This window comes from Anser cygnoides, chromosome 10 (assembly GCF_040182565.1).
Source record: "Anser cygnoides isolate HZ-2024a breed goose chromosome 10, Taihu_goose_T2T_genome, whole genome shotgun sequence".
Taxonomy (NCBI): domain Eukaryota; kingdom Metazoa; phylum Chordata; class Aves; order Anseriformes; family Anatidae; genus Anser; species Anser cygnoides.
Genome location: NC_089882.1, coordinates 284,220 through 312,090, shown reverse-complemented (window position 1 = coordinate 312,090; position 27,871 = coordinate 284,220). Strand labels below are relative to the sequence as shown.

The 27,871-nt window shown below is 36.0% G+C and overlaps 2 protein-coding genes across 12 annotated transcripts in view; one reads left to right on the top strand and one right to left on the bottom strand.

Annotated features, from left to right (window-relative positions):
• The window catches only part of CCDC66 (coiled-coil domain containing 66), a 32,679-nt gene extending 20,799 nt beyond the window's left edge, over positions 1 to 11,880 (top strand). For 3 of the 7 annotated variants that reach the window (XR_007158062.2, XM_048047498.2, XM_067003317.1), the window contains one exon: positions 1,375 to 11,880. Coding sequence is in view for 5 of the 7 variants with exons in the window: in XM_048047498.2 (XP_047903455.1) it covers positions 1,375 to 1,458 (84 nt within the window). In the remaining 2 variants the exon portion in view is untranslated. The remainder of the gene's footprint in view (positions 1 to 1,374) is intronic. The other 4 variants (XR_010833991.1, XM_048047501.2, XM_048047499.2 and 1 more) reach the window with 4 other exon arrangements.
• The window catches only part of TASOR (transcription activation suppressor), a 31,047-nt gene continuing 6,392 nt past the window's right edge, over positions 3,217 to 27,871 (bottom strand). The window contains exons 2-23 of one of the 5 annotated variants that reach the window (XM_048047491.2): positions 26,272 to 26,417; positions 25,136 to 25,228; positions 24,038 to 24,110; positions 23,032 to 23,123; positions 22,511 to 22,669; positions 21,725 to 21,852; positions 21,068 to 21,099; positions 20,257 to 20,362; positions 19,718 to 19,821; positions 19,497 to 19,600; positions 19,168 to 19,240; positions 18,969 to 19,043; positions 16,691 to 17,407; positions 15,050 to 15,492; positions 13,367 to 13,511; positions 7,990 to 8,933; positions 7,096 to 7,218; positions 6,374 to 6,533; positions 5,582 to 5,690; positions 5,244 to 5,422; positions 4,999 to 5,157; positions 3,217 to 4,329 (exon numbers count right to left, since the gene is read on the bottom strand). In XM_048047491.2, coding sequence (XP_047903448.1) covers positions 3,767 to 4,329; positions 4,999 to 5,157; positions 5,244 to 5,422; positions 5,582 to 5,690; positions 6,374 to 6,533; positions 7,096 to 7,218; positions 7,990 to 8,933; positions 13,367 to 13,511; positions 15,050 to 15,492; positions 16,691 to 17,407; positions 18,969 to 19,043; positions 19,168 to 19,240; positions 19,497 to 19,600; positions 19,718 to 19,821; positions 20,257 to 20,362; positions 21,068 to 21,099; positions 21,725 to 21,852; positions 22,511 to 22,669; positions 23,032 to 23,123; positions 24,038 to 24,110; positions 25,136 to 25,228; positions 26,272 to 26,417 — 4,727 coding nt within the window. In that variant the 3' untranslated portion in view covers positions 3,217 to 3,766. Of the gene's footprint in view, positions 4,330 to 4,476; positions 4,616 to 4,998; positions 5,158 to 5,243; positions 5,423 to 5,581; positions 5,691 to 6,373; positions 6,534 to 7,095; positions 7,219 to 7,989; positions 8,934 to 13,366; positions 13,512 to 15,049; positions 15,493 to 16,690; positions 17,408 to 18,968; positions 19,044 to 19,167; positions 19,241 to 19,496; positions 19,601 to 19,717; positions 19,822 to 20,256; positions 20,363 to 21,067; positions 21,100 to 21,724; positions 21,853 to 22,510; positions 22,670 to 23,031; positions 23,124 to 24,037; positions 24,111 to 25,135; positions 25,323 to 26,271; positions 26,418 to 27,871 lie in introns of those variants that run through there. The other 4 variants (XM_048047492.2, XM_048047494.2, XM_048047493.2 and 1 more) reach the window with 4 other exon arrangements.

The window sequence follows — 27,871 nt, the reverse complement described above, 5'->3', positions numbered from 1 at the left end:
AAGTTCTTTTTAAAATAACCTAGCAGCCACATTTAGGACACTACCTGTTGAACTGAGGTGCTCTATCTGTTTTGCGTTGGTTATTTCATTGAGAAAGACTGAATAGCGCAATATTTTGTATGAAATATAAGTAAGACAAAGAGCAGAGTTTCGTTTTTCTATTTCAGGAGATAATCTAGTCTTGTTTTTTAAAATGATAATATACACAATTTTATGTATATATATATATATATATCCAATTAATAGTTTCAGAATATATATATATATATATTTACAACATATTTGGCCAGTCTTTAGCCTTTAAAACCCATACAAAGTATATAGGAAAATATGATCAGGATGTTTCAGTAACAGTGTAGCTGAACTCACTGGACCCTGGATACACCAGTGAAAAATGAAGGGCCATGAGGGCCCTCCTCTGCCCAGGAGAGGGTGAGTCTGTAGTTGCTTTTGTTACAGCTCAGCAAGTCTCCCTTTGTCTTAGTTGCTCAGTGAAGTCTTCTGTATTTCAGGCGATGGCAGTAATAAGAATTATCGGCAGACTTTAGTTTTCTTGCTTAAATCAAAGTAGGCGGTGGAATAAGCCTGAGTTTCTTCATCCAGCAAAGTGGACTAAGTATTTGTGAAGAAAAGTGGAGTCAACACTGTGTTCTCTTTTTTAAAAGACACAAGAACAACAAAACAGTTACAGTCAGTACATACCAGAGCATCTTATTTTACTAGGCCAATAAAAACATAATAAAAATACTTGCTAGCAGGTTGTAGCCTGTAATGGCTAACTGACTAAAAAGTAAAAAGACTATTTCAAATTTATGACTGTACCTGACACATCTGTCATGTATTACTTAAGCACATAGCCAAGGATACAATCCTAAGGGTTTTTGTTACAGGTTTTCTCCATTTTCTAGTACCAGAGCAGGAACCTTTTACATTTGAGCATAAATATGCACATCCTCATACTTCTGTCACTGTTCTAGGTCAAAAGGTAACACTCTCCTTTGTCTTAGAGAATAATTAATGCTAACACTACAAGCTGGTACCCATCAAGTTTTGGGGTTTGGCTTCATAAAAGAACATGCTAGAATACTACAAATATAGTGATGGCGCACAAGACAGTAAGTTAATACAATGAAAATGCCATGTCTCTGCTGCGTAGGCATCCCTGGAAACATTAGGATAGGCTACCACTTCAGTCACACTTCAGCACGTCTTTTGCATGAATCAGGAAAGTCTGAGTTCCCTCCCTCATGAATGTGTTATGTTGTACTGCTTTAAGTTGTGTATTTAAAAAGCATTGCACCTCACTGGCACATTTATTAGTTCAGACTGCCTAAGGCAGGCAGAGCATTCACGTTTATATTCCATTTATTTCAGGGCCTCCTACAGAAGCAAAAGGAGTTGGAGTCTGGACTAATTCCCACCATAACTCAGGAAGAGAATTTTATTTCACCCTTTTAAAAGGTACATGTAACTGTACTGAGTTCTTAAAAATGTAAAGGCAGAGCACGTTGCTAATGTAATTAATTGTGAACCATTTTATTATGCAAATTTTGATAGGATTACAGGGTTATGTTGCTTTTCAGATTGAAGATACATTAAACTAATGATGGTATTTAGAATGGTCCTCATACTACATGAAGACATGTCCGTTTAATATAAACCACCAAGACTGTACAAAAATGGATGTGTATGGTACTGAGTTTATGCATTTTTTGATAAATAAAAAGATTAAAGAATGATTCTGAATGGCTTTGGGACTGGGTAGGTATTTTTAACTACATAAAACTGCTTGTACTTACTCAGACAGGTTTTAGGCTTAGACAAATTAATGGTATATTAACTTAATCTCAGATTTTAACACCACAGCAATGTTGACTGTAACATGCACACATACCTCCCATTAAAACAGGATAGCAGCAGTTAATATTGTAATGGCTGAGTCCAAAATAACAGAGTTCAGTTTAAGGAAGTCAACTTATAAGTAAAGTCTGAACAGGACAGCATTCAATGCTTCCAGCCAGAATAAGAGCAAATGCATTTAAAATACATATTTTAGCATTCAAGAGAAAGGATAGTTTGGAGTAAAACTGTTTTTCTTCTAGATCTCTGCAGAAGATGCCTAACCTGAGTTAATTTTAGTTGATATGCAGTAAAAACCACTGGACCTCCAACCCAAGATTCCTTCTAGGAACAACTGTTTTTAGAAATAACCTGACTATGAAGGTACCTTACAGCAGTAGCTGAGGGAATAAATGTGCGCTCTTTCCTCTCCCTTTGTATGCCAAGTCATGTAATAGGTGAGAATCTACAGTTGACATTATACTTGGTAGAACAGTTTTTCCACAAAATTCATTAACAGTTTATTGGTACAAGGGAGGTTTTTTGATAGATTACTTGCCTGGTAAGATAACTGCTAAACTACTTTGGTCATGGTTTGTTCCTAATTTAAATAAGTGAATCAAACAATTAATAGAAGGGAAGATATTCAACTTCAGGGAAAAGTGTACTTCTTTTTGTTAATCTACCATTTTTAACGAATTGTAATTGTCCCAGCTAACTTTGTGAGTTTACAGTCATGTAGTTTCAAACACTAATAATCCAGTACCAAACCACACATCCAATATAAAAGCACTAATACCAAATTACAAACAGGAAGAAAAAAAAGACTGTGGCCAACTTGAAAACAAGAACAGTAAACGTAAGAGTCAGGGTATTAGCGTATGTAAAGACATCAATGTAACTAAACAGGTAATTCTGAGACACCACAGCTATTTTACTATCGGCTACTGTTCTCCAGAAGCCTTTGAGTCAGAAAATGCTGCATGACATGAGTCAATTACAGAATCGCTATAGAAAATGCAAGGTTAACTTAGCACATGGAAAACTAAAAAGGACAGCATTAAGAAACAGACAGCACTCCATGTTTATGACAATATTAGTTTTAAAAAGTAGAAAAGCACAGTGATCACTGCTGAAGTGTGAGAGAAGTGAGGATTTTCCAGTGCGAAGCTGAACTGCCACCATCATTAAGACTAGCTTTGTTCTTCTCGTTACTCTAGAACTACAATGGGAAATAAAAGTTGTAAGATCATTCTGATGTTGTTCTAATAAGCACGCAGCATCAAAATTAGACAAAGATAATTGCTAGTTATGAAATAAAATTTGGGTACTTTTTTGTGTACTTTGAAAACAGTATAAAAACCACAGACAATGCAATGTGTTAGCAAGTCCCTTGTGCATTAAGAGTTTATTTTATTTTGTAATGGAACTGCACCATTAATCTAATTGAGGTATTTTGCCAAAATCCAGTCATTAAAATAACTACGCTGCCTTATAGCTATGTAAAAACATTTGTACAAAATTGTGTCAAATAAATACATAAGTGTTGATATTTATGTAAAGAAAAGTGATTTGGATACTCTTACAGTTAAAAAAACTTGCCGTTTCACATATTTTAGGCAAACATTCAGTTTTACATTAAAACAGACTTCAAACTGAAGCCTATGTACAAGTCAAATACAAATGTAGAAACTTAAAAGTGCCAACAAACAAGATAATTCAAGTACAATAAATGTTAAAAATATATATATTTATTTCAATTTTCAGATGCTTCCAACAGGTACAGGCCATCATGGTTTAAATAAGACAAGAAAACATTTAAGGTAAAGGACAAGAAACATTTTGTTGCAGAATAAAATAGAAATTGTTAATCCACCATTCTAGAAACAGAAAAGTCCACAGCAACTTATAAAAAAGACTTACAAGTTTATTTCTGTTTTGAATATGGCCTGGAAGAATCACAATTTATATCCCAGCCACCAGGCGATGATGACATTTCTGTATCCATGCTCTGACTGTAAGCAGATAGAAAATAATTGCCCCCTTCTTGGTTTTGATTTGCAGAGATCGGGTATGTTGTTCCCAGAAAAGTCTGATGAGTGAGTACATTAAACTGACTGAATTGATGGGACATGTTTAATTGTCTGCTGTAAACTTGGAAGTTATTAAAAGGAGCTTGTTCAACTGAGTTCTGTTTTTCTCCTTCAGCAGAACACGTTGTAGAAACTGGAGTAATTGGCTGTATCTCTTCCAAGTCAGTTTTAGAAGTCTTTTCCATCAAACCAATTTGTGCTTCAGGAGATAACTCTGTAGCTGATACACAGCTTTCTTTTGTATCTACTCCATGTGAGCCCTTGGCCTCTGTCTGCAAAGCTTCCAAGCGACATGTATCATACTTAGAGGCATCATTGCAGATTTCTATTTGTGATGCTTCATCCCCTGAATCCAGAGACATGTCCTCCTCATCCTTTTCATCGTTTTCTACAAGAACTACATTAAAAAAAAAAAAAAAAGAAAGTCCTATTCTATTGAAATACAAACTTTTGTTAGAAAAGCTATACACTACTCACAGAGTGTTATGCTTCAGGTCTGTAAGTCCATTATCACTTAAGTCTTGGTCTTCTGCCACTCTTGTTCACTTACTCAACATACACACTTAACCCTCTGTGTGAATGTCCAGTTACTCCGATGCTAAAAGCTTCTGCGCATTGTGTTCATGTCTAGTGTTGGGAAATCCCAACTCCCAGCTCCAAAGGGGTTAATGTCAAAACAGCATCTAAAGTTATACAGTAGGTCAGTATTTAATCAGACAATTAAAGGAGTACAATTACTGACATCTTAATCCTTTGTTTACAATTTCTAAAAGCTATTGTTACGTTTATACTTTTCCTGGAAACAGACGGTTATACCTTTTTAGCATACATCTGCTTTCTTGGATACCATGTCAGCCTATAATTCTGTATTTAACATCTTCTTGGTGCTCCATCCCAGCTGCTTTTTCCCCATCACTTAAAATAAAGTAGCTTGAGAGTTGGGTTTTCCTTGCCATCTGTAGCATTCACTTACATGAAGAGTAAAGACACACTATTTCAAGAACCTCCACCCCACACGTCTAATTAGCTGGAAAAAAAAAAAAAATAAATATGTGTAATATATTACCTGATTGTCTTTTCTGAGCATCAGAGGAAGGCAGGCTGTTTTCTTCAGTAACAGAGTTGTGATACCCAACAAGACTTTTAAAATTTTGCATAAAGTCATCAACAGTAGCAACCACTATTCCATTTTCAGCATAATTTGAAAGCATTTTGAGATTCTTTTCTAAATACATAAAAGGAGATTTTGTATTAAGATACAGCACCTGTTATCAAAAGAGGAAGAGAGGTAATCTTATATTTTGGTTTTACCTGTTAAGAAGACAACATGCCTCTGTTGTATGTTTTGAGCCTGAAGCCTGATAAGACAGTCTAATTCTGGTGCATTTCGAGTTTGAGAATCACAATGGTGGTAGGACAGAATTTCAACCAAGTGCTTCTTCTGGTAGGTATTCAGCAGGGTCAGCAGACTCAAGGCATTAGTATTCAGCCTGTGATGGGAAAAAAAAACACTATTAGACATTTAAGGTCAGTCTAAATATTAAGTCAAAAAATGAACATAACACTAAGTTGTACTTAATTGGGTTTTTGAGAACATAATTTAAAGCTGAATCATGTTAACAACTGGTATATAAATGATGACTGCTTACCTCCCCAGCTCTTTAAGTTTTTTTTGTATTTTGCAGTGGACTTTCCACTGCCATTTCCCATCTGGTGTATTGAGATCCTCCAAAAATTTTAAGAATTGTTTTAGTTTATCTGTTTTGGAGATATTGAACAGAAGTTAAATTTTATGGTATGCAAACTATAAACACTGCTTCAATATATACATAGAAGTGTTTTTTTTTTTTTTTCCAGTCTTCAAAGTACTTAAGCAACTTTACCCTAGCTAGTACTTTAGGTTTAGTTCCTAACAGATTAACCAACAATGATACTCCAAAACTGAGGGGGTTTTGTGTTGTTTTGTTTTTTAAAGTAAAGGTAAACAATGGAATAGATAAAACAAACAGATACCTAACAGTGGTATTCAGTCAGCATGATCTGCCTTGCTAAAATATCTCTGAGAACTGGTAACTTAGATAACTATTCAATTTCAAATAGAGCAAAATTGAAAGAACGTATTTTTTCAAGTATTTTTTACTACATTTTTTGTGGATTGAGAAGTAAGGAATAAAAGTTTCTGTACACATAACTACACAATGTAAGACAAATTTAAAGACAAGATATCCATGTTCACGTTCTCCAGACAGGCCAGTGATGTGAGAGACTGAATTAGCTGAAGTTCTCCAAAAAACAAACAAACAAAAAAAACCCCTCACAATATCATCTCTGTAAATTAGGAGACTTGATTGGTCACTGCTCTTGAATATGGCACTTATCTTTTACCCTAAAACATTAGGCTTTTTTGACTGTTTTAAAGCTTCAGAAAGCATCACACTTACCTATTGTGATGCCCTCTGGATTAAGGACAGATTCATCTGACACAACAAAACCACCAGACACAAAGAGTTCATTGTAAGTGTGATTTTTCACATCATCCAAACTATCGACACCCGCAAAGCTGACACAAGAAAGCCTCTTCAAAGTTACTAAGCCAGGTATCTGTTTAAAAATCAGAGATGTATATGAGGGAAAATAAAACTTAAAAGATCACAGTTAAAAAAGGAGCTAAAGAACTTCTCTCACCTACCTATTAATACCGAAAATCAAACTTGAAAACACAATGTAAAACAACTACTTTTTTCCTCTTGCTTTGGGAGGTGCTTTATAGGAGTGAGACAGTGGAAGCTGAGTACTTAGAATGATTTTATTTTCTGTCCACTACAGGCTCATAAGCCATAGCTGTCAGGAACACCTAAGGCAATCTGACAGCTGCCTTTGCTTGCTGTTAGAGCATCACAGAACTAAAAGCAGAACTTACTCAGGCCTCAGCAGAGCTTTACAACTACTAAGTATACATTAGCAAGTACGTGCAGGTAGAAGTTATTAGAGGTGTATGATGCAAGAACCCTAGGTATTACCACAGCCATTCTTATTTCTTCAGGAGGCACCTAAACCCAGGTCGTCATTTAAATGTTATGAGAGTAGCCTTAATTGAAATGAGCTCTTCTCACTATGCTTTAACAGTACATTTCTGTAGTATGCATTTACTTATGTGAAGTACCTTATGGATGAGGTTGGCGATGTCTTCATTTTGAATAATTATCAACAGTTTATCTAAATCAGCTCTTCTTTTAAGGAACTGTTCTGGATGGCACTCTGTATTACCTAACTTTGTAAGATATTCCTAACACCACAGAAAGAAAAGATGGTAAAGAAAAAGCAAAAAGGTAGTTAGGCCAAAACAATCCCCAGAACATGACCACATTTAAGTAAGTTTTCCATTCAAATGAATCTCAGAGGGTGGAACTGCCTTTTTTTTTTTTTTTAATCTTTCCAATACATTAACCAGAAGGATGTAGCAACACAGAAATAGGTTATTTTAGCAAGTCAGTCATTCTTACAGAATAGCACATAAATGGACAAGTGGCAGTCTATTAACTGCACAACTTCTCAAGAAAACAGAAGCTTTATTATTTCACTTTCAAATTTCATCTTACACATGTAAATACAGAAGGACAGCAGTCTCTAAACTTACCTGTACTATTAAACAGAGGGAAAAAAAAATAGGACAATCTCAAACAAAAAAGAACACACCACCACACAAACTTTTCATGTGTACTTGCTAAAATGCCATCACACGTTTGCCCTTGTTATCTTTTTCCCAGAAAACCTTCCATAAGCCTAACCCCTCTGGCAGTACCTTCAGAAGGACCCAAACTACAGCCAGTTTTGCTTTCCAACTAAGAGACTTCTGTAAAAGCTAAATGTAAGACAACCTCAAACAAGAAATGTGGCAGGACAGCCTGTTTTCACCATTCACTGTCCCAATTCAAACTTTTTTGAAGGAAGTTTTAGCCTACCTTATGTTTGCAAGTCCTGTTTGTATACATTCTGGTTTGAAAGGCACAACAATCTATTTTACCATGAAAGAGAGGTTGAAATGAAACATATTTACCTTGATTTCTTTGCAGAGAATGCTTTCTTCCTCTTCATGAATATAAAATTTCACCGTGTTTTTCTGTACATCTTTAATAATTTTGACCAAACTGTTAAATACTTCAGGTTTTAATTGGCTTATAAAATCAGAAAGAGCTGGTTGGCTTGAAATATTTAAGCTCTCTGGGGATTTCTGTGTCTTTTCTGGCTGCCCCATCAGATCACCACTGGAAGATGTCTGATCAGATGTCAGTATATCTTCTGTTTTAGCATTCACATGATCTATTTCCTCCTTCACTAAGGGCAAGCTTGCTGAATGCTTCTCCTTAGATTCAACATCTTCCATTACATTATTACACAATGGCTCTGATAGCAATGCTGGCTTAGAGTCCCTGCAAGCAGGTAACACCTCGGGTGAAGGATTCAGTGCAGCGTTAGGAACTATTTCTGCTGATTCAGGACTACAATAAATTGGTGGAGTATGCCTAGTGTTTGAAGAGGACAAAATAACACTATGCAGTTTTTCACTCAGTGTCTCTATATATTCTTGCACAGAAATCTCTGATGCCTGTAAACAAATGTATTCAGAAAGTCTCATTATCCTCTCTCGGGCTGAGAAGACTGGTGTGGACATACCACTAACATAAGTGATATTCTTTTGCTGCAAAATTTCCTGAATCTTTTTTGCAAAAAGATTATATTCTTCTACTAGTGTAGTCTCTATTATTGCACTTATGGAATGCTTAGTTGTAAAAGGTTGATCTGCTAGCCCACACTGATCTTCAAGTTTCTCCACTTGTCTTGTATAAAGTCCATCTTCTGCTGTCCCCTTTTGTGTGTCTGAAAATGGAGAGTATGGAAACTGATAATCAGAACTTCTCTGCCTATTTATTACCCGGGGGTCATTAGGGAAGGCATCCTTTGGTGGTAAAAACACCAGTGGTTCTTCTGGTGATTTCAGACCTATATAGGAAGAGTTAATCATCATCATCTTATGTTTTAAAGTGATACAGAACTGATATAGTAAAACCTTCAAAATGCAGTTTCAAGAAAGTATTACTGTTGTGCCGCCCCCCAATCACCTTAAATCCAGAATGTAGCGTGACTCTGATGTGCAGAAGCACAGAAAATGTAATTGTTCCTAAGACTGTACAACATCAAAGTTCGCTTGGAAAGCCAGAACCCAAATAATTTTCCCAGAGATAACATCTAATTAAACACAACAGTAGCTGCCTTAATTACAAAACACACACAAATTAGAAAATTGAGCAGGGTGACAAATTATTCAGACGTTTTATTTCACTACTGGGTTATAATCTCCAGACTTTCAAAATGCGTATTTTAGCCACATACTACCTTGTGGAGTTAAACTGCAAATTGCAAGCTGTAAATCTGATCTCCCAATTGATTTTTTTTATTTATTTTTGCTTAAAAGGGTAGAACATAAGTTTTATGATAATTATTGATCCACAGAATCAGTTATGCTGTAAGGAGTGCTGAAAGCCTCCCAAACCCAAACCTCAGAGATCATTTCTGCAACGGTCACTTTATTCACCATCCACATTCAAAACTGGTTTTGTTAGCTTTAAACCAAAATTTAACACAGATATTTCAGATATCTAAATACATACAAGTGTTTCAGTATGTATCCGTTCCATAAGCATTTCAACACTTCAAAGAAGGTACTTTTTTTTTTTTAAAAAAAAAATGTGTTATTGTTACAGCTAATAGACTTGTAAGCAGAAAACCAGAAGATCTCTGCAACAGAAGCAGTAACCAAAATAGCACAGACTAATTTTAAACAACTGTGTTCTTTTGAAATGCAGTTGTTTTTGTGATCGGTTTAAGTCATGTGCCATCACTTATTTGATAACATCCATTTCTAAAAGGACTAAAAGGAAAAAATCTGCCACTAAAAGGATCCCTTTTTCATTTTGTAATCACCTCGTAGGTACTTTACACCACTTAGACTGGTTCAGAGAAACCATTAAAGTGGTTCCATTTTATTTGCTTAATAAAACTAGATGTTTGTTCTTCATCCTTCAAAGCACATCCATCTAGTCAAACCAAATTTCTTGCTTTCTTTAAAAGCACTACAAGCAGATATAAATCAGGTGATTCTGATTTGTTCAATTTTATTTGAACCTGTTTTTCTGTTACCCTGTGCCTTCAGCATTGATCTATGCCTTTTGCATACTTAAGCACATTATTTTTGTTTTAGAAGACCTGGAAGAACTCAATACCAAATCATGATGTTAACAGAATAAATTCATTTCAAGCCTGAGATGTGAGGTACTTGAGGCTATATATCTCATTTTTCTTGAGCTACCTAACACTTATAAGCTACATTACTGTAATCAAGAAATATTGTACTACAAGAAACTCTTAGCAGGAAATGTAAAAATACACTGTAGCTTGAAATTTAGGGCTATTTTTAGATAACTTCTTACATTTTAATACAGCCTGTTACATAACAATTTTAGCAATGAAAGAAGCAATAGCCAATCCATTCATGCTGATTTAAGAGAAAGTTTCTGTAACAATTACATTACGAAAAAGACTTCATAATACATAATACATATACTAGACTGATTAGGTTATTCTTCAAAGGTTATTATTTAAAGTTTTCCAGAAAGAAACAAACAGTGCTTTAAAAAAGAAGTGTGGAGGGGAAAGAGAGGACAAGCAATTAAGGCCTGTAGTAAAGAAGTATAAAGAAATTTAAACAGAAATATATATTGCTGAATACAGATACCAATCCAAAATGTTTTCTAGCATGTAAAAAAAAGTTTTAAAAAAATTTAAACTAGGGTTCCCCCTACTGAAATAGAACTCCCTGAAGGTGGCGTCCTTCATAGATCTACACCTTTGGGTCACAAGTCTTTGCAAAAAAATTAAAAAAAAAAGGATCAGCAAGTAGTAAACCATGAATACAGAATTCAACAGCTATTCAAGAATGATTTGTGATTTCAAACATATTCTTCCTTAGTAATACCTCGTAACTGCTTAGGTCAAAGAAACTTTAAAAAAAAAAAAAAACACAATGACTGCCAGAAAACAATCTTAGAAAGAAGAGCTGTTTAAGATCTGCCTGAATTGTTATTATTGCAGATTAAGAATAGAATTCTTCACTACTTAAGAGAGGTCTTTCTACAGTGACTCCAGCAAAAGGGTTTAGTTTTGAAATCATAAATTCAAACACCACCACCAAAGAAAGCATAGAACATTCTGCTTCTTTGTATTTAAGATGAACGTCGTCAAAAGCCATCACTTTTAAGAACGTTTATTGATGCATTATTCTCCTCTTACAAGAGAAGGAACAAGCAAGAACAAATACCATTTTTAGCTGAACGTCTAAAGCCAAAGAACAGTCCCAAATTCAAATCAAAATCAAGTTAGGATGGATTTTGCAAGTTTGCTTACAATTATCAGGAGTTTAGATTATGTAATCATGAAGAAATAACAATAACATGATACAGAAGTAGTCCAGTGAGTTGGGAACCTATGAAAACTCTCCTCTTGACACTGATATTGGTCAGGGCAGATGCAAGACAAACCCCCCACTCCTCACAAGCTCCATAGTCACAAACTATGAAGAGCTCTTGAAATATGTACAGCTGAACAATGACCTCTGTTATCAGGAATAAGACATTTCTGTTTGAGGAGAAAACCAAGAGATCACTAATTTGCCTTTCTGCAATTGTGCAAAGAAGAAAAAGAAAGATTGATGTTCTTGGAATTCCTTTCTACAGCTACGTTGCTACAAAAACAACCAAACAAAAAAAGAGATGTGGGCAAGACACTGAATTTAGAAAGCCATCAGTTTCAAGAAGGCTCAAAGCTTCCTTTAAGTTATGCTACTGAATTGATCTTAATTCCCTAGAATAAAAATTCAAAACCCTCCAGAAGATGCTAAATAGAAAGATATGTCCAATGAGGAGTGCCTGTAGCCCAAAACATTTGAGGCTCTTTTGACTCTCCTACAGCCTTCCTGATGTACTTCAATAAAATGAGTCCACTTGTTGAACAACGTATTATTGTTCTTGTTTTCTGATGAAAACTCAATACCAGGTAAGAATAAAAGGTGCTCAGGCCATAATGACACATGGAACCCTTCCAACACACATTCTTTCCAAATGATCCTCTTGAACACTTCCCGTCCCTCCTGAAGGAGGGCAGTGGTTAGAATTTATAGGGTTTTCTTTCTACATATATTGCACCTTTTACAAGCTCACATTACAGAGCTAGTGAACACTTATTGCAGCAAGAGCTAATTTGAAGAAACTCAAGAAATCCAGTGATGCTCAAGACAACCTCTTTCATCTCTGGAGAACAGCACTTTTCCCTCTCAAAGAAAATTTCTTCTAGCAAAATTTGTAGTCTCACAGGTGACTGCACAACAGGTCAGCTGAAAAACCTTCGTATGAACTCCCTTACCCTGCATCCACTTGCTAGTTATTTCAGCAACTATAACCACATCTGCCTATACACACAGTGAGAGATGTTACTTGGCAAAATACCAGAATAGATTTTTGATGTTTGGCTCTTAAAGAAAGCATAGAAAACATAATTTAAGATCACCCTATCAATTCTTTGAAAGGCTTATCAATAATGCAGAAGGAAACCCCCTTTCCCTGCCTTCCTCCCTTGGCCAAGCAAACAGAAGAGCTGCAGTACTACACAACTGGATGAATATTAGAAGTGTCAAGGAGAGAGATTCCCACATTGTTAGAACACAATCAGAAATCGGTATGTATTTACTCAGAGAATGCAGTTAACACAGTCCACATGGGTTTACTCATAAGATGCCTCAATTCCTAGCCTTGAATTTAAACCTCCTCATGACTACTCCACAGTTCACTTCCACATCCTTCAAATCCATGCTTTTAAGTGCTCCCAAGACTTGACACTTTTGACTTATCAAGAAGTAGAACAAAATAAGCTTACAGAAGAAGCTTCTAAGTTTTAAATGTTTAGATATCAAGACTTCGAAGCACTACTAGTAGAAGAGCTTGATGCAATAAAAAGTAGACAGCTTTCTATGAGGTTAACACATTTATCATGACTTTTCTAAATTAGAAGCTGCAATTATCCACCGAACCAGCAGAGCCTAGTGAATTTAAATGCTGAATTCATAGCAGTTATGTACTTCACCAAATAAATACTCAAGCACTTGCATTTCTAACCTATATCACTCTGTACCCGAAGCAGTACTTCTCCGCCCATGTTTTCATCCAATAGATGTGTGTATTGTTCAAAAATGAGAAATAATTGCATGGATATACACATGCTTGTGTACCAACATGTGACCCAAGAATGGAATCTATGAAAGATACAAACCTTTGGAATATGCTTTCATTCACTATGTGCTGCAAAATACGTTAAACCCATCTTACCTGTAATTGGAATCAGTCTCCAGTGCATTCCAACTTCTCCTATGTTATTTGAGTTGGAATGTTGCCTGCGATAAACGTGTTCTATAGGTGTACTAGGACAGGGACTGTAGTCTTCAAAGCTACTTACACTTCCAGTGCTTGCTTCCTGAAAAAAAATGATAAAAATTCTCAGTTTGGAACTGTTTCATTAAACTACATACTGAACAGCTTACAGTAAGAATGCCCCCAAGTTCACCAAGATGGGAAATTTTCCAATTGGTCAAGTCAAAGTTAGAAAAGTTTACATCATGTACTTCTGCATTTCATTCACCTGATTACTTCTGCGACAAGCATCTTTGCTGATGGTCTGTCACTAAATAAGGCAGTCCTAAGCACATGCCTTAGAGCACAGAAGGTGGGGGGGGCAAGGAGGCTAGGGGAGAGAAGTGGAGGAGAAAGAAAAAAAAGTCTGCTCCTTAGCCATTTTTAGGCTGTAGTCTTGATAGCCAACTAAAGCCATGACTTGTTAGCATTGCTGAGGAACCACCTGCAACTAGTATTAAATCCTTGAGGAAACCAAATTCACCTGGCATTCCAAATGGTTAAAAGCAAGAGAGCACAGATAAGAGTTGCTGCAGTTCAACTTAGAGTTTCTTGGCTATGACAAGAAAGCAGTAAGCTGAAAAAAGTCTTGATGCCAATCTATTTATTTTTGGTTTGCTTCTGGGGGGAGAAGGGCAAAAGAAATCAAAGGATAAGCTTTGAAAGAGCTTAGATCTGGGAGGAGCCTGGTCAGAAAAAGCTTCTTTGTGCCTGAGATTGGACTTCATAATCATGACAAGTTGTCATATCCAAACCACCTATCAGGTCTGTAAGGTTAAGGAAAATACAGGAAAATAGTAAAAGCAGAGGATAGCAAATAAAACTGAACCATCCTGGGGTGCCCCACAACCAGACAGTACACAGTCACTAACAGCCTGCCCTGCTACTATTGCTGCAGGGAGTCCATATGCAACAGCAACTGCTCCTGCATCATTACTTGTCTTCAGGAAGAGTAACAGTTAGGCAGTTAACTGTGAAGAACTCTCAAATGTCTCCTTACTTTGTTACAGTTTCAGAAAATATCAATACCCCAGCCAGATCAAGACTCACCCCTCAGAGGAGGAGGAAGGTGGAAGGCAGTATGCAAGCTCTGTTACAGTAACACTACATCTGTTCCATGCAACTTCAGCTTGCTAAAAACCACCACCATAATCAAGGTGAGAGACAGAATAGAATAGTCTGTTTTCTACAAGATACAGAAAACAATTGCAAGGCTTCTGTTTCAGAAAACAAGAAAAAACACTTGGGTATACAGCAGTCAGCAAAAGAATGACAGAAGTTTTGCTGCCTATTTGTGGAAAAGCAGCATATTACACTTACTGGAAAGCTAGAGTGAGGAAGACTGACTGCCCATGGTTGCTTTCCATCTTCCAGATATTCTTAATTACAATTTTATTACAGAAAGAATAGACAAAGAATGAGAAACAAACATCTTAAAGTTAGAATCTTCTATATACTCTCCTACAAAACAGAAAGTCTTCTTCAGAGAAAAGTTAGTACTTACCTATTTAAAAATTACAAGGTCTTTTTATTAATTCTCATAATGTTTACAAAAATAGTACTTCTGTTACTAGCATCAGCCTATCAGCCAGTTTCACTTACTTTTAAATGAAGTGTGTGTTCAAGGCCTACTTCATTAGCTGAAAGCCGTAGGTCAACATCAATAGGGTAGGGTAAGCAAGCTGCGTCAGTTTCCAGCATCACAGGGCTCTGTGGGTCCTTAAAGTTAACATTTTCAGCCTGAACAGCATTAGGAAGCTCATGATCATCTCTGTCCTGTGCTGGAATGGATTCATATTCATATTTTTGTCTCATATCCTCTTCAATTTCATCAGCGTTTAATCCTAAAGCTTGATTTACAGACCGTGCCAACGACGAATCCACGTGTCCTGAACTGGCTAGTGTTTCTAAAAGCAGTTTAATGAGGCCGTGCGTGTCAGTAACAGCAGGGTCGGAAACATCTTGCTGCCTCAAGTCAGTATCATGTCCACCAAGACCAGTAATAATTGAGAAAACTGAGTGTGGCGAGTCCGAGGTTCTGCCCCCTTCGGGTAGGGGGAGAAGGGGAAAAGTAATCCATTACTAAGTTTTAAAACAAAAGCAAAAACAGACACATACACACACCAAACACCTTCCACATACCCACAGTGTCGCTCTTTAGCATCAATTCATACATTACACATACATTTATTTTCTTAGTAAAAATTTTTAAACAGGAAGATGTTGATTAAAGTTTCTAAAACTAACAGAACAGTTTCTAAAGCTATATATAAATGTGGAAATTCAAACCCCTGATAGATGTTGCTGTTTGGGAACCCCTGACAGTGTTAAGTCAAAATTTAGTTTCAAACAGATACTGTTTTGATTACAGCCAGGTGGAAATGCAGTCAGATATTTTACATTAATAATCAACGTAAAAAGACTCTCAAGTTCCATAAACTTCCAAGTCAGAATCCCACGATTGATCGTGGAGCCTACCCTCTGTTTCTTCCATCCACGCATGCCAGCTGCATCCCTCCAAAGGGAAACTGGTTTCTAAACTCAGGCTTTTCATCTTCTAAACTGATTTGATGCATTGGAATGACTGAAGCTTGATGTACATCCCCCCCACTCTTCTTTGTGCTACCCTTCTCCCCATTCTCCCCGGTTTTCCCCTTCTGAATGAGACCTATATCATTACCCTGTCAGTGAAACAGAAATCAAAGCGTTTCTTTGGCAGATATTAAGATAAGATCCAAGGTAATTACCTAAGGTTTGGATATAGATAATTTCATGTACAAAATTAATTCAATCTTAAAACTGTAAAGCTGTTTCCTTTGTCACATTACACATATTACTGGCTGCTCTGATTTTACTTTGCTCATACTTAGATGTTTAATTCTCATCTTCGATGTACATTTACTAATTATTAATATAGGGTATTGCAGCCATAAGGAATTAGAGCAAAACCTGAAGTCAAAGACATTACAGTATCACAATCTGCTTAGTACCCTATACTAGAAAGTCTTTGGACAGTTCTACAGCTAAGCAAACTCTCTGGAAGTCAGCCTTCCCTGTTAACTTGTCTTCTAGAAAGAGAAAACCTACATAAACTACATCTCTATTAACAGATCTCAGGCCAATCTTTAAATGAGCCACCAAGCATTAAAATACACAAAAAAAATTCAATCTATTAAGGTTAAAATTAAAGTATGCTGCGAATTACAATACTTAACGAGGAGCTCTAAATAAAAAGGTTCTTACCTTCGTACTGACAACTATTCTCTGAGGCTTCACTCATTTTTAAGTGTTTCCGCAGATTTTCAGACTGTTTTTCCAGCTTCCTTTTCAGTCCACTCTTATTTCTAAGGTCTTCGGAATCAGAATCTCCACCTACATTTTTTTTCCTACACTGGATTAAGTTAATAAGTTCTTTCAGTCTATCAGGATCATAATCTCCATGATGAGGGAATTTTCGCTTGGCAGCAGTTGCTTCGTATTTTGCACGGATTCTTTTCCCACTTTTTGCATTGGCAAAATCAGAGTCTTCTTCTGTAGCTTCATAATCTGAGATGGGACTGAACTGTTGAAGTTTCCGATTTCCCTCCATCAATTCCTTAGCTCTAGAAACAGGTAGTTGATATGCCTCACAACCAAAAATATAGTTTTGCAAGGAGCTGTCAATATGAGATTTATTTTTTGGAGCAGAATAAAGAAATTTTTTGTCATCCAACCGTGATTCATACCGATATAATACAAATTCTCTATATTTTCCAGAGCCACTATAGCATCTTTTCAAATACTCATTTATATACTTTTCCACAACAGTATTGAAATCTGCAGTAGCGTCTTTACGAGACTGGATTAAAGCAAAATGTAGAGACTGAATAAACTTTGTGAATTCTGGAATGATCTCCTGATTTTCGTGCAACACCATGGTAGTTGAATTTTTCTGTGTTCCAAATGGAACACTTTTTTGTGCTGCCATAGGAGAAAAGGGAATTCACAATTAAAATCAAATCATAAAGCTATAAATAAATGATGACTAGTTAGCAATATTCTGTATTATACATATTTGGTGAAACACAGTTTGGAATGACTGGAGAAATAACTCAAATGCCAGGGTTTTTTTTCTTTGTGTGAGTGTGAAATAACCAGCTTTAAAGCCTACTTAAAAGTCAACCTATTCATAGTCATGATGAACTGTTCGCTTTCATCATTTTGTGGTAACCTATATCCTACGTACACATAATTTCCAATTCAAATCACCTTACTGGCCCTCCTAGAATGTCACTTAAGACTTTAGATTTACTGAAAAACAGCTCTCTGCAAGAAATGGGGGAAGCATTACTCCTTCCCATGGAATCCTGCCCCATTCGTTGTACTGATTCTAAGCTCACTGGGATCCTTGTGACATAGAACTCTAAAAAGGAGGTTCTTATTGAGTTCTGGGCTTAGTAGCCCAGCAGAAAGCTATACAGCTTTTTTGTTCCTTTGCAAACCAATACAACTCGACAAGATGCAATAGGAACATTTGATAAGAACAGGATTTCCCGGTCTTGGGATGCTATTAGAACCTCTTACTGCATCCTTGAAATAGCAGTTAAAGGAAGATCCAAGTTATCTCCTTTTTATTCAATTATTTCTGTCCCCTGCCTTCCCCCCGAGTCAAACTTTCCTTGATTCAACCCTTTTAAAAAATTCCTGAGGCCTTAAAACAGTGATTAACCTTGTGTTTGACAGAAACTACAGCTCACAAGTCTTTGAAATGTCACGGCAGCAAAAGCTGTAATATTTTTAAGGAATTGGCATACACACACTTGAAATGTCTTCCTGTGTCTTATCTCCTCTTACCCAAACTACAAGTGATTGGATTTTATCAACCATCACTTAAAGTAGAAAAATTAAAATAAGAAACATAGAGATAAGTATCTTGGAAGCAGCCAAGACTTCAGACAAGAACTTCCTGAAGAGAGCTACACTTTGACAACATCACTTCTAACTAACTCACAGCAGGCCAAAATAGAACTGCATTCTACTGATTGTAAATTTCAGCTGTCAAAGATTAACTTCTAAGTCTCATCCCAACACTAAAGCCAAGTCCTTTCAGTCATCTTTATTATATGGTCAGGTTTTTGTGCATATCCTAAATCAAAACAACAACAAACTTGCAGATGTTTTGTCCTTCACATTGTGATGGTTAAAGAAAGCCCCCCATTCTAAAAGTGCAGTAACATTCTTAACACACAGATCTCTGGGAACACTGATGCTCAGTTCTACTACTATGCACAACCAAGAAATTTGAAGTCATTTTAGTTTTAAAAATAGGAACAAGTGAGCCTAAAATACTTAGTGCCATGAATAAATGCCTTAGTTCCATGAAGAAATGAACACTTTTTGAACACCATCACCATTGCTATAACAAACTCTATTATTCCTGGTTTACAGTGTCAGGTTGTAACACTGTTCTACTGTTGTCTTCAGTAGAATATAAACATCATTTAACTGACTGCATAACACACACAGAAGTGAACAAACTTACTTGAGCTCATTATACCTCTAGGTTCGGGAAACAGAAATAATGCATTTAACATGCGGGACCGTCCAGTTTGGTGGTCTACAACAAGAAAATAAAGATGGTTGGGAAGGAGAAGACCCCCTGTGCTTCAAAAGACAACCCCTATAAACCGAACAACAAAAATACCACCACCACCACAGTACCAAACACAGAATATGCATACCATAAGGGGATGTCATTTGCCAAGGAGAAAGAAGAAAAAGAAATCCTCTGTCCAGAAGTGGTTTAACGAGAACCTGTTTTGAAGGAGGAGAAAAAAAAAAGAAAAAAAAGCACACTGCTTCAAACAGACATTTTTTCAGTATGAATACTGTTACTTCCTGTAAGCTAAATTTCCAGTCAAGGTAGGGAAGTGAGGGAAGTGCTATGATATACTATTTTGGAATATGCTAGCTTTGTAATTCCAGTGAGATCATGCATCTTTTTGCACGTCTCAATTTCTAGTTACTAAAATCATTTTGAAAAGGGAATAGTCAAAGCTGTAACACTCACAAGTTTCTCTTTCTCTAGCTTTTGAAGTAATCCCTCCAAGTGACTACCAGAACGGGACTTCTCCACAACTTCATAAAGACTACAGTACATTCCGTTCTTCAACACTGATGTGGTACGAGGGTAGAAAGAGAAGTTTAGAAGAAAAAAATAAAATTGTAACTCAGTAAACTTCTAAACATTCTTAAATAAATAAATAAATAAAATAAGCTAGCACCATTTACCTTCTTTTGCTCCTAGGTAGGTTTCTTTATACAACAACGCTGGTGAAATTTTCTTCTTCAGTTGGTCAATGCTCACAACTTTTTCAACATCAAGCTTCTCAGGACTAGAGACAAAGGGTGCAGGAGGGAGAGGTAAAGAAAAAAAATAAAAGGCCTCTCTTCTTTGACCTTCATAGTCTGATCCTCATTGACCAAAAAAGAATTATCAAATACATTCTCATAAAACATCAGTTCCTTGAGCTATCCTGTGAGACAATGATGTTTATTGCTTCAAAGGAGTGTGTGTCACTTCAGAAAAACAAAGAATAAAAAACAGAACAGGAAAAAAACCACCACCAACACCGAAGGCTGACAAGTTGTGAGCATAAACTAAAAGCAGCTCTGGACACTCATGATTTAACAGTCTAGTCTGGTATTTAAAGTGTCTGGTCAATGTACATTTTAGACTTTCATCTGAATATGTTTTAATTCACTAATCTAATAGAAAGAGTTTTGACTCAGCAGTATTTTCAACTTATTCTTTAAACAGTAGTACTCACAGCTTGCATGGAAGGAAAGGACGTGCTGCTGACTTCAAGGAAACATGGCACAGGAGTTTGCCTTTATTCCAGAGCTGTCCCCTCCATAACGTATAGTTAAATTTATCTATATTAAGATGGAGACAGAAATAGAGTGAAACCACTTGTTAGGAGGGACTGAAAGGAAATGGTAGTAAACAGATTGCTGAACCTCCAAAAGCTATTTTGAGGAAATTTCCTACTAATAACACACCAGACAATAATACCTTTTCACCTATTATTTAAGGTAACAAAAAGAGTATTTGCAATCCTATCTTGTTTTGACCTGCTCTGAGCAGAGTAAAGGAGTTGGTATGTTACCTGTACATGTCGTCTATATAAGCACGTCCTCATTGCCAACATCTGCGCAACGACATCCTCATAACTTAACTGCTAGCTACTTTTACACATAAGAATATTTTGCTTGAATGATGTTCAAAAGAAAAGTGGGAGAGGATCATATTATTTGAAGTGGCATTGAACAGCAGATTTGCAAGCAGAAGGTATGTTCCTACTATGCTATAAATAGAAGTGGAGGGAAAAGACAACTTGATTTTATTCAGTTCTGGTTTGTTCTGGTAAGGGAAGAAGATACACCTGAAGGTGTCTGTTAGATAATCCAATATCAGGAAGAAATCACTGCAATCAGTATGTACAGAATAAAAGTTTGGTAGACAGTCAACATAACCAAGCAATCATTCTAGTTAAAGACAAATCAAACTACATGGGGAAAAATGTCCAATACCTTCCAAGCCTATAATCATAGAAGTACTAAGTTTCAATTCATTCTTACCTGTACTTCTCTCTGTGTTGAAGCTGTTTGATCTAACAAAAAGAAAGGAGATGATTACTTGCTTGAGACAGAAGCTCGTGGCTACTGAAATCTTATATTAAGGATACTTTATCAATCTAGTAATAGCAACACTGATTACACTCTCTAGCCTCAAGCTATCATTACAGCAACTTGTCTGATTTTGACATCCAGTAACTGTTGTTAGCACTAGGTACAGTCCCCACATTTGGATGCCTTCCTATCAGCACAGGTATCATATTGTATCTGTCATCAACATAGATAGTCGCTCTACAAGCCATAAGAAACACCAGCAAACAGTCCGGTGACTAAGTATACAGAACATTTTTTTGGAATACCAAACAAGGTACTGCTGTGAACATTTGCATGACTAAATTTATTCTACGAAGCTTTGTCTGGATTCCACCTAGGGTAGAAGGTGAGGTAGATGAGAAGAGCAATAGAACTGCTTCCTACAGGGGCAGCCTGTAAAACCAATTCTGTCACCTCTTGCTTTACATTAGAAACATTTATTATACCACACCCCTGTGACACATCCATCCATTTCAGCACTATTCATCTAAACCGATGTGAAGCTATAACTAAGAGCTATGAATTCACGTTGAATGCAGTCTTGCCAAAATTCACTTCCTAGCTTACCTTGATGGGGGCAGGAATTTTGGTGTTTGCACCATTTCATCTTTGTAAGTAAATGAAACGACAGCATAGGGACAAACATGCCTTGGTCTTCGTCTTATCTCATCAAAGCCATATTCATAGAAATAGTACTAGAAAAAGAACATAGCATTAAATTAAAAACTGGTAAACTGTATTTTGCAAATACACTAACAGCCCCTGATCTTTGTCCCCGGAAAGGTGCACTGTTTCACAGCAACAGCTTACAAAATATACCTCATGATTAACTACTTATGCAAACTAATGGAAAAAGAGTTTAATAGTTTGAAACCTATTATGCCAAATATTAACTGGTACATCTATCAAGTTATAAATTACTATAATAAATCATATTTATGGTCCTCTTACCACCAACAACCTAATTCTGCAAGAGCTGATACCCAAAGTAAGGTTTTAAATGCCATTCTCATATGTATGTCATAATATGACCAATTACCGTAATTTTTTCCACATTCTTCTCCCTGCTTTACCTAACGCTGACAGGACAGGCACTACTTTAGGGTGTACATGTACGTAAGGGAAACAGGAGAGGCTGACATGTTGTTCTCTAATTCCTAATACAGGCTTCTGTGAGCTACTGCTTAACGTACACCAGACAGCTGCAGCATTACAGGACACGTTCAGTATTAGTTACATCTTCAGGCAATTTGCCTCCACAATTATCAATTGGTTGATTGTTTGTTGTTTTTTGTTTTTGTTTTGCTTAATAAGGTTTTTATTTAAGTTAACACGCTCTCAGCCTTCTACTACCTGAGTAAGTTCGTATGCTCGGTAAGCCAACAAGGAGGTTACTTTATTTGCATTCTTTGAAACATGACACTCATGCTTGGGTGTTGGATCTAATGCACTCTTCACTGTTGATTCCATTGTTTTCATACCTATGTGGTCATATATGCTTTTCATTTTTCCCTGTAATAAAGCGGAAGAATTGTAAACAAGCTTTTCCCTGAAAACTGGCAAACTGCATCAAGTACAAGAGGAAGTAAGTAGTAAAAGAAAACAAGTTTTGGAAAAATGTTTATGAAAATATGAAAAAAACTATTTCTGAAGAAAACATATTTTCTTTTTCTGAAGAAAACATATGCCTTTTATAAAAATTTCTTATTCTGTATTTAATCTCAATGTCAACACTGGATTTTAAAACCGGTAGGTTTCTAGATTCTCTGTAAGAAGACAATTGTATGAATGGAAGTTCAAGAAGTAAGGTTAAAACCACTTTTATTGTATCACTAAGCAATATAGGCGTTCAAGAGAAAGCAAGAAGAATTTACCTTTATTATTTTAAAAACAATTATATCTCCAGTTGCTCCAGCTTCTAGAGGATTAGGTTGCAATAAATCAGCATACCTGGAGATATACACACCTGAGAAGAATATTAAAAACAGAAAAAACACTATGTTATGCTGAATGTTAAAATGTTAGTAGAAGAAGCATTGCATAGGACTAAAGCTCAATGTCTTCCAATCAATAAAGATTTATCAAAATTTTCATAACTGCATCAGCGAAAAGTGTAATGGCATGTTCACAACTTCCACATTCTAGACAGCAGAATAACTGTCTACTCACACCAAGCATGGCATTAAATATCGCAGTAGAACATGGACATTAACTCAGTTTGAAAGGAGTACAACCACATTACTAATAGCATTGTGACCAAGAGCACAAGCTCTGCCCAAATGCTATACAGATACTGCTTTCAGTTTTTGCTTTTTTTCAAAACTCCTGCAGTCCTTCTGTAACGTGTCCTATTGCAAAACACGGGTATAAGCAATGGAAGATATGACTGTCAAGTAAGTCAGTAAAGCACTAGCATCATCAGCAATCTTTCATCCTACACTGTTGACAAGAGTACACTGGTTTTGAATTGTGAAGCGACACTCAAATGCAGAAGAGAAAGGCAAAGTAATTTCTTGCTTTTCAAGACTTCAAACATAATTTCATAGATTTTAAGGCCTCAGACAAACACTTACTTGTTGGAACTGACTACCTCTGATTAAATAACTGCAACTGAACTCAAATACATGTTGTATCGGTGGGACTTGAGACAAAATGAGAATTAGGTATCAAATTACTCTGAAAAGGGAATTTAAAATAATCTAGTCAAAAACAGAGTTATGAAATAAAGCCTTGATGTCAGTTTACTTTGCTAAAAATACCTAGATGTGATATTCCTGCAGGTAAGTGCTAGGAAAGGCACTGAGAGTTTACACAATTGCATCACATTCTCTGCTAAGTCACACTGACTGATATCAGCACATACAATCAAAAGATAGTTACCCATGGAAGGGCTGCCAAGAATTGTTATTTTGGAGTGGCCCACCTGCAGCCCCTTTTCACATATGCTTTGGATCTGTGGAAAACAGGCGTTTTTTTAAAAAAGTCTATCAGGAAAGCCAGAATACGAACACAGCAATAAACATCATTCTGATTGGGCTAAAAAACAACAATAAAAAATAAAACAACCCCCAAACAAATGCAACAGCTTCTCTGTATCCTAAATTTTACACACACTTCATGAACATTACTTGCTTTTAATACATTTTTATAACACAATACAGAAGTAGACCTGCCATATAATTGAATACTTAAGAAATCCTGGCTCTCTAATTGTAGATAAAGCAAAGAACTTCCTTTTCTATCACTTTCATTTAAAAAATATCATTGGAAACCCAAAAGATGAGGTGCATTTTCTACTATTACTGAAGGTTATATAGGACAAATGCACATTTGGAGCACACAAATACACTAAGAATGCATCCACATATCTATACACGTGACATATATCTTAGAGTCTTATCTATACACTAAGTTGTATTTCTTGCCTACTAAACAGAAAATAAATCTGACATGCATACACAGAAAAACAGCATGAGCATCTTTGTTCAGCCAGCTTTTAGAAAAGCAGGAAGAGAACTATGCTTGTTTTCATCATACAAGTAACTTTTAAGCAATTCTCTTTAAGGTAACCTCTTCCTTACTCAAAAAAAAAGAACTGTAATGAAAACATGCAACATTTATTTAAAAAAAAGAACAAAAAGCCACCGCCACCACAAAAAAAAAAAACACAACAGAAACCCACACACAGTCCAGAGAAATCTACCTTTCTATCTATAAGTCAGAGTCTAAAACAGAAAATATACTTTTACAGAGATATGTAAATGGTACATCCTAAATCACAGAGAATACAGGATTTTAACTGTGACATAGTATCATCACTTTCCACTCCTTCTAAGCCTTCCATGGCTGAATTTTGCAGAAATTATTTAAAGATGTCAATAAAAAAATGTAAAGCGTGTCAACAAAATCATTCAGTTTAAGAAAACACTTGTGAATTAAAACAGAAAAAACATTTTATACGCAGTTTTGTTTTCTTACCTGAGATCGATCAACCATTAGAAACGCATAGGTTTCAGAAAGCTCTTTATCTAGGCGACCATCAAACTTCAGCTCCCTGCGTTTTTCTGTGAACTGTTACAATAAGTTCTTAACATGTATAGACAGATTACTGCAGTCACATTCAAGTGTCAATGCTTTAAGACCCCTTCTAAGTTAGCAGTTCCAACTGCAGAAAAACAATCAAAAGCTAATTTGAATGACATTACATTACACTACAATTCAATTAAAAGAAAAATCATACACACGGAAAATATCACCGGACTAAAGGAAAACACTCTTTAAACCAGTAATGTGCGCCAGTAAGTGCAGTAATGTTTTAGTGTTATTAGTAGCATGCCTGTCAAGAAGAAGCATCCAGCTCAATGCCTTCCATATCATGTTTGAAATTCCATAGAACTGTCCTTACGTTCACTTCTCTCTTACACAGTGCATGTACTTTAGCAGTTGCACCTCACTGCTGAGGTGGCTGCAGTATACCCAAGCTGCAACCATAAACCACAAATCATATAGTAGCAGAAAAAAATATGCTTCAGAGTTTACCAGTTACATACACTGTCACTCTGTACTTGAAGTTTTTTGGCACCGGGACTTGAAACTTATTTCACAGTTGTGAAAGAAAGCTAAGACTGGATTTAAGAGACAGGAGATAAGGTACAGCAGAAGTGCTACAAGTTTACTTCTTGGACAATGACAATTACAGAGATTATGTAAACTTAGTATCAGAAAGGCATTTTAATCTTAAATTTCACAGGAAGCATGAGGCCATTCAAAAGAGACCCTATAACCTCTTTACAGGTTATTAAAAATGTATAAAGAGCATAAAATACATCAAGAACATTTTTGAAAACAAAAAATACACAAAGCAAAAGGGTACCCAATACAATTTTTCCTTTAGTCTTCGAGTATCTCAGGTATTATTTTATACCTATGTAGTAGCAAACTTGCCTGAAAAATATTTGCTTACATTCTCAGGAATGTGGTTTTGCAATTAATCATCAAGCACACAAGTAGAAAATACTGTCTGGGTCTTTGCCTCTGAACTCCAAAAAAAACACTAAAGTTCATTTGATTTGATCTGTACCTTATCCATAAAGAGAAGCCACAAACATACTCACTTCCTTTTCCAACAGTTCACTGTGCACTAAGCTGGCTCTCTTGTAATTAAAATTAGACACTGAACTGGGTTCCAAGTAAGATGAATGCAGAATCTTCACGACATCCTCAAACTCTCGAGAGCCCACAGCTACTGGCTGAAAGAGTGCTATAAAAGAGAAGAAATAAAATAATAAGCACCAATGTTGGTCTGAAAAAAAAACAACCCTAAGTTTTCCAGCTCATTGACAATTTATACATAAAGACATGTTCATGATCCATTTTAGATATTTTTTATTCTAAATTATTTTTCTAAGGTGGAATTTAGGCAAGACAGTTTCATATAATTACAGCATCTTTCAGAAAAAAAAGAGTCACATTACTTTATGCTTTTTTAATACTCCTTTTGAACAGCTAGTTCTCAGAAGCTTATAAGGGAAGCACCCCAGTATGTTTCAATTTACCATTTGAAAACATCTGATAAGTACTGTAAAACACTGTCATTAAACTTATAAAATTTTAATTAAATTAATTAGCTCTTTTAATTAAAAACCAGGAACAAATTGTTCTAATTAAAACATTAAAAACAATTTCATAGCTCAGCCATCTCTTTAGAACTATTAAGGTTTTTTTCTCTGTTGCATATGGTAATTATGCTAAATATTAATAATATTGTATTGTATAAATTAAAAAGTCTAATAAGCTCTTAATGCTGAAGAACTACACTGCACACGTTCATGCTCTATGATCTTATCCTTTACATGAATTCAAAATGAAAGCTCCTCAACTGTTGTACAAATTTACCTTCTGGGGAAACTCGCCTAAGTTCACACGGAAAAGTTTTCATGTCCCCAAGCTTCTGAGTACCGCAAGTGACAAATTGCTCAGAAGAGAAACCAGAGTGTGTACCAGCAAAGAATGTGAGTGACAATTGTGAGACTACGTCTAGGAAAATAATAGACCTGGGGGAACTGAACCAGCTCTGAACAGCAACTGGTTTCTCTGTGCAATACCTTTCACAAGGCTGAGAAGTGCAGCATCCTGCAACACTACAAATTTCAGGCAGGATGCATTCCTACTACGTCCGAGACTGCTTCTGCTCTTTTTGTAGGGGTAGGAGCACTTATCTTCCTCCAAAACAACCCTCAAACCACCACCAGCTGAAATGTCTAGGAGTTACAATAGTTGGGAATGAACTACAGTAGCACTTGTCTCATAACACAGGATGCTCTACCATCATTCTAGCAGCAAATAGAGTTGAATTGCTTCTTTACAGCTTATCTCCAATTCCATTAATTGAAATGAGAGTACATTTAGATAGTAATCTATGTCTTATTTTAACAGGAAATATTTACTGCATTAACCTGAGCATAAAACAAATTTTCTCAACAGAAACTGAAGTTACTTGAGTTATCTAGCAAAAGCTGTATTTATGCACACTTTATGATGTAGTATCCCATCCACCAACTAAAATAAAGCAATCGTTCCAACAGTAGCAACACTGCACAAGTGATTTTAAAAGAATTCTGAAAGCGATTAAGAAATGGTTCTTATTTAACAGCTCTTTTTGCGATAACAACTCCATTCTCAAAAAGGCTGACAGCAATTTGGGAGTACAGATAA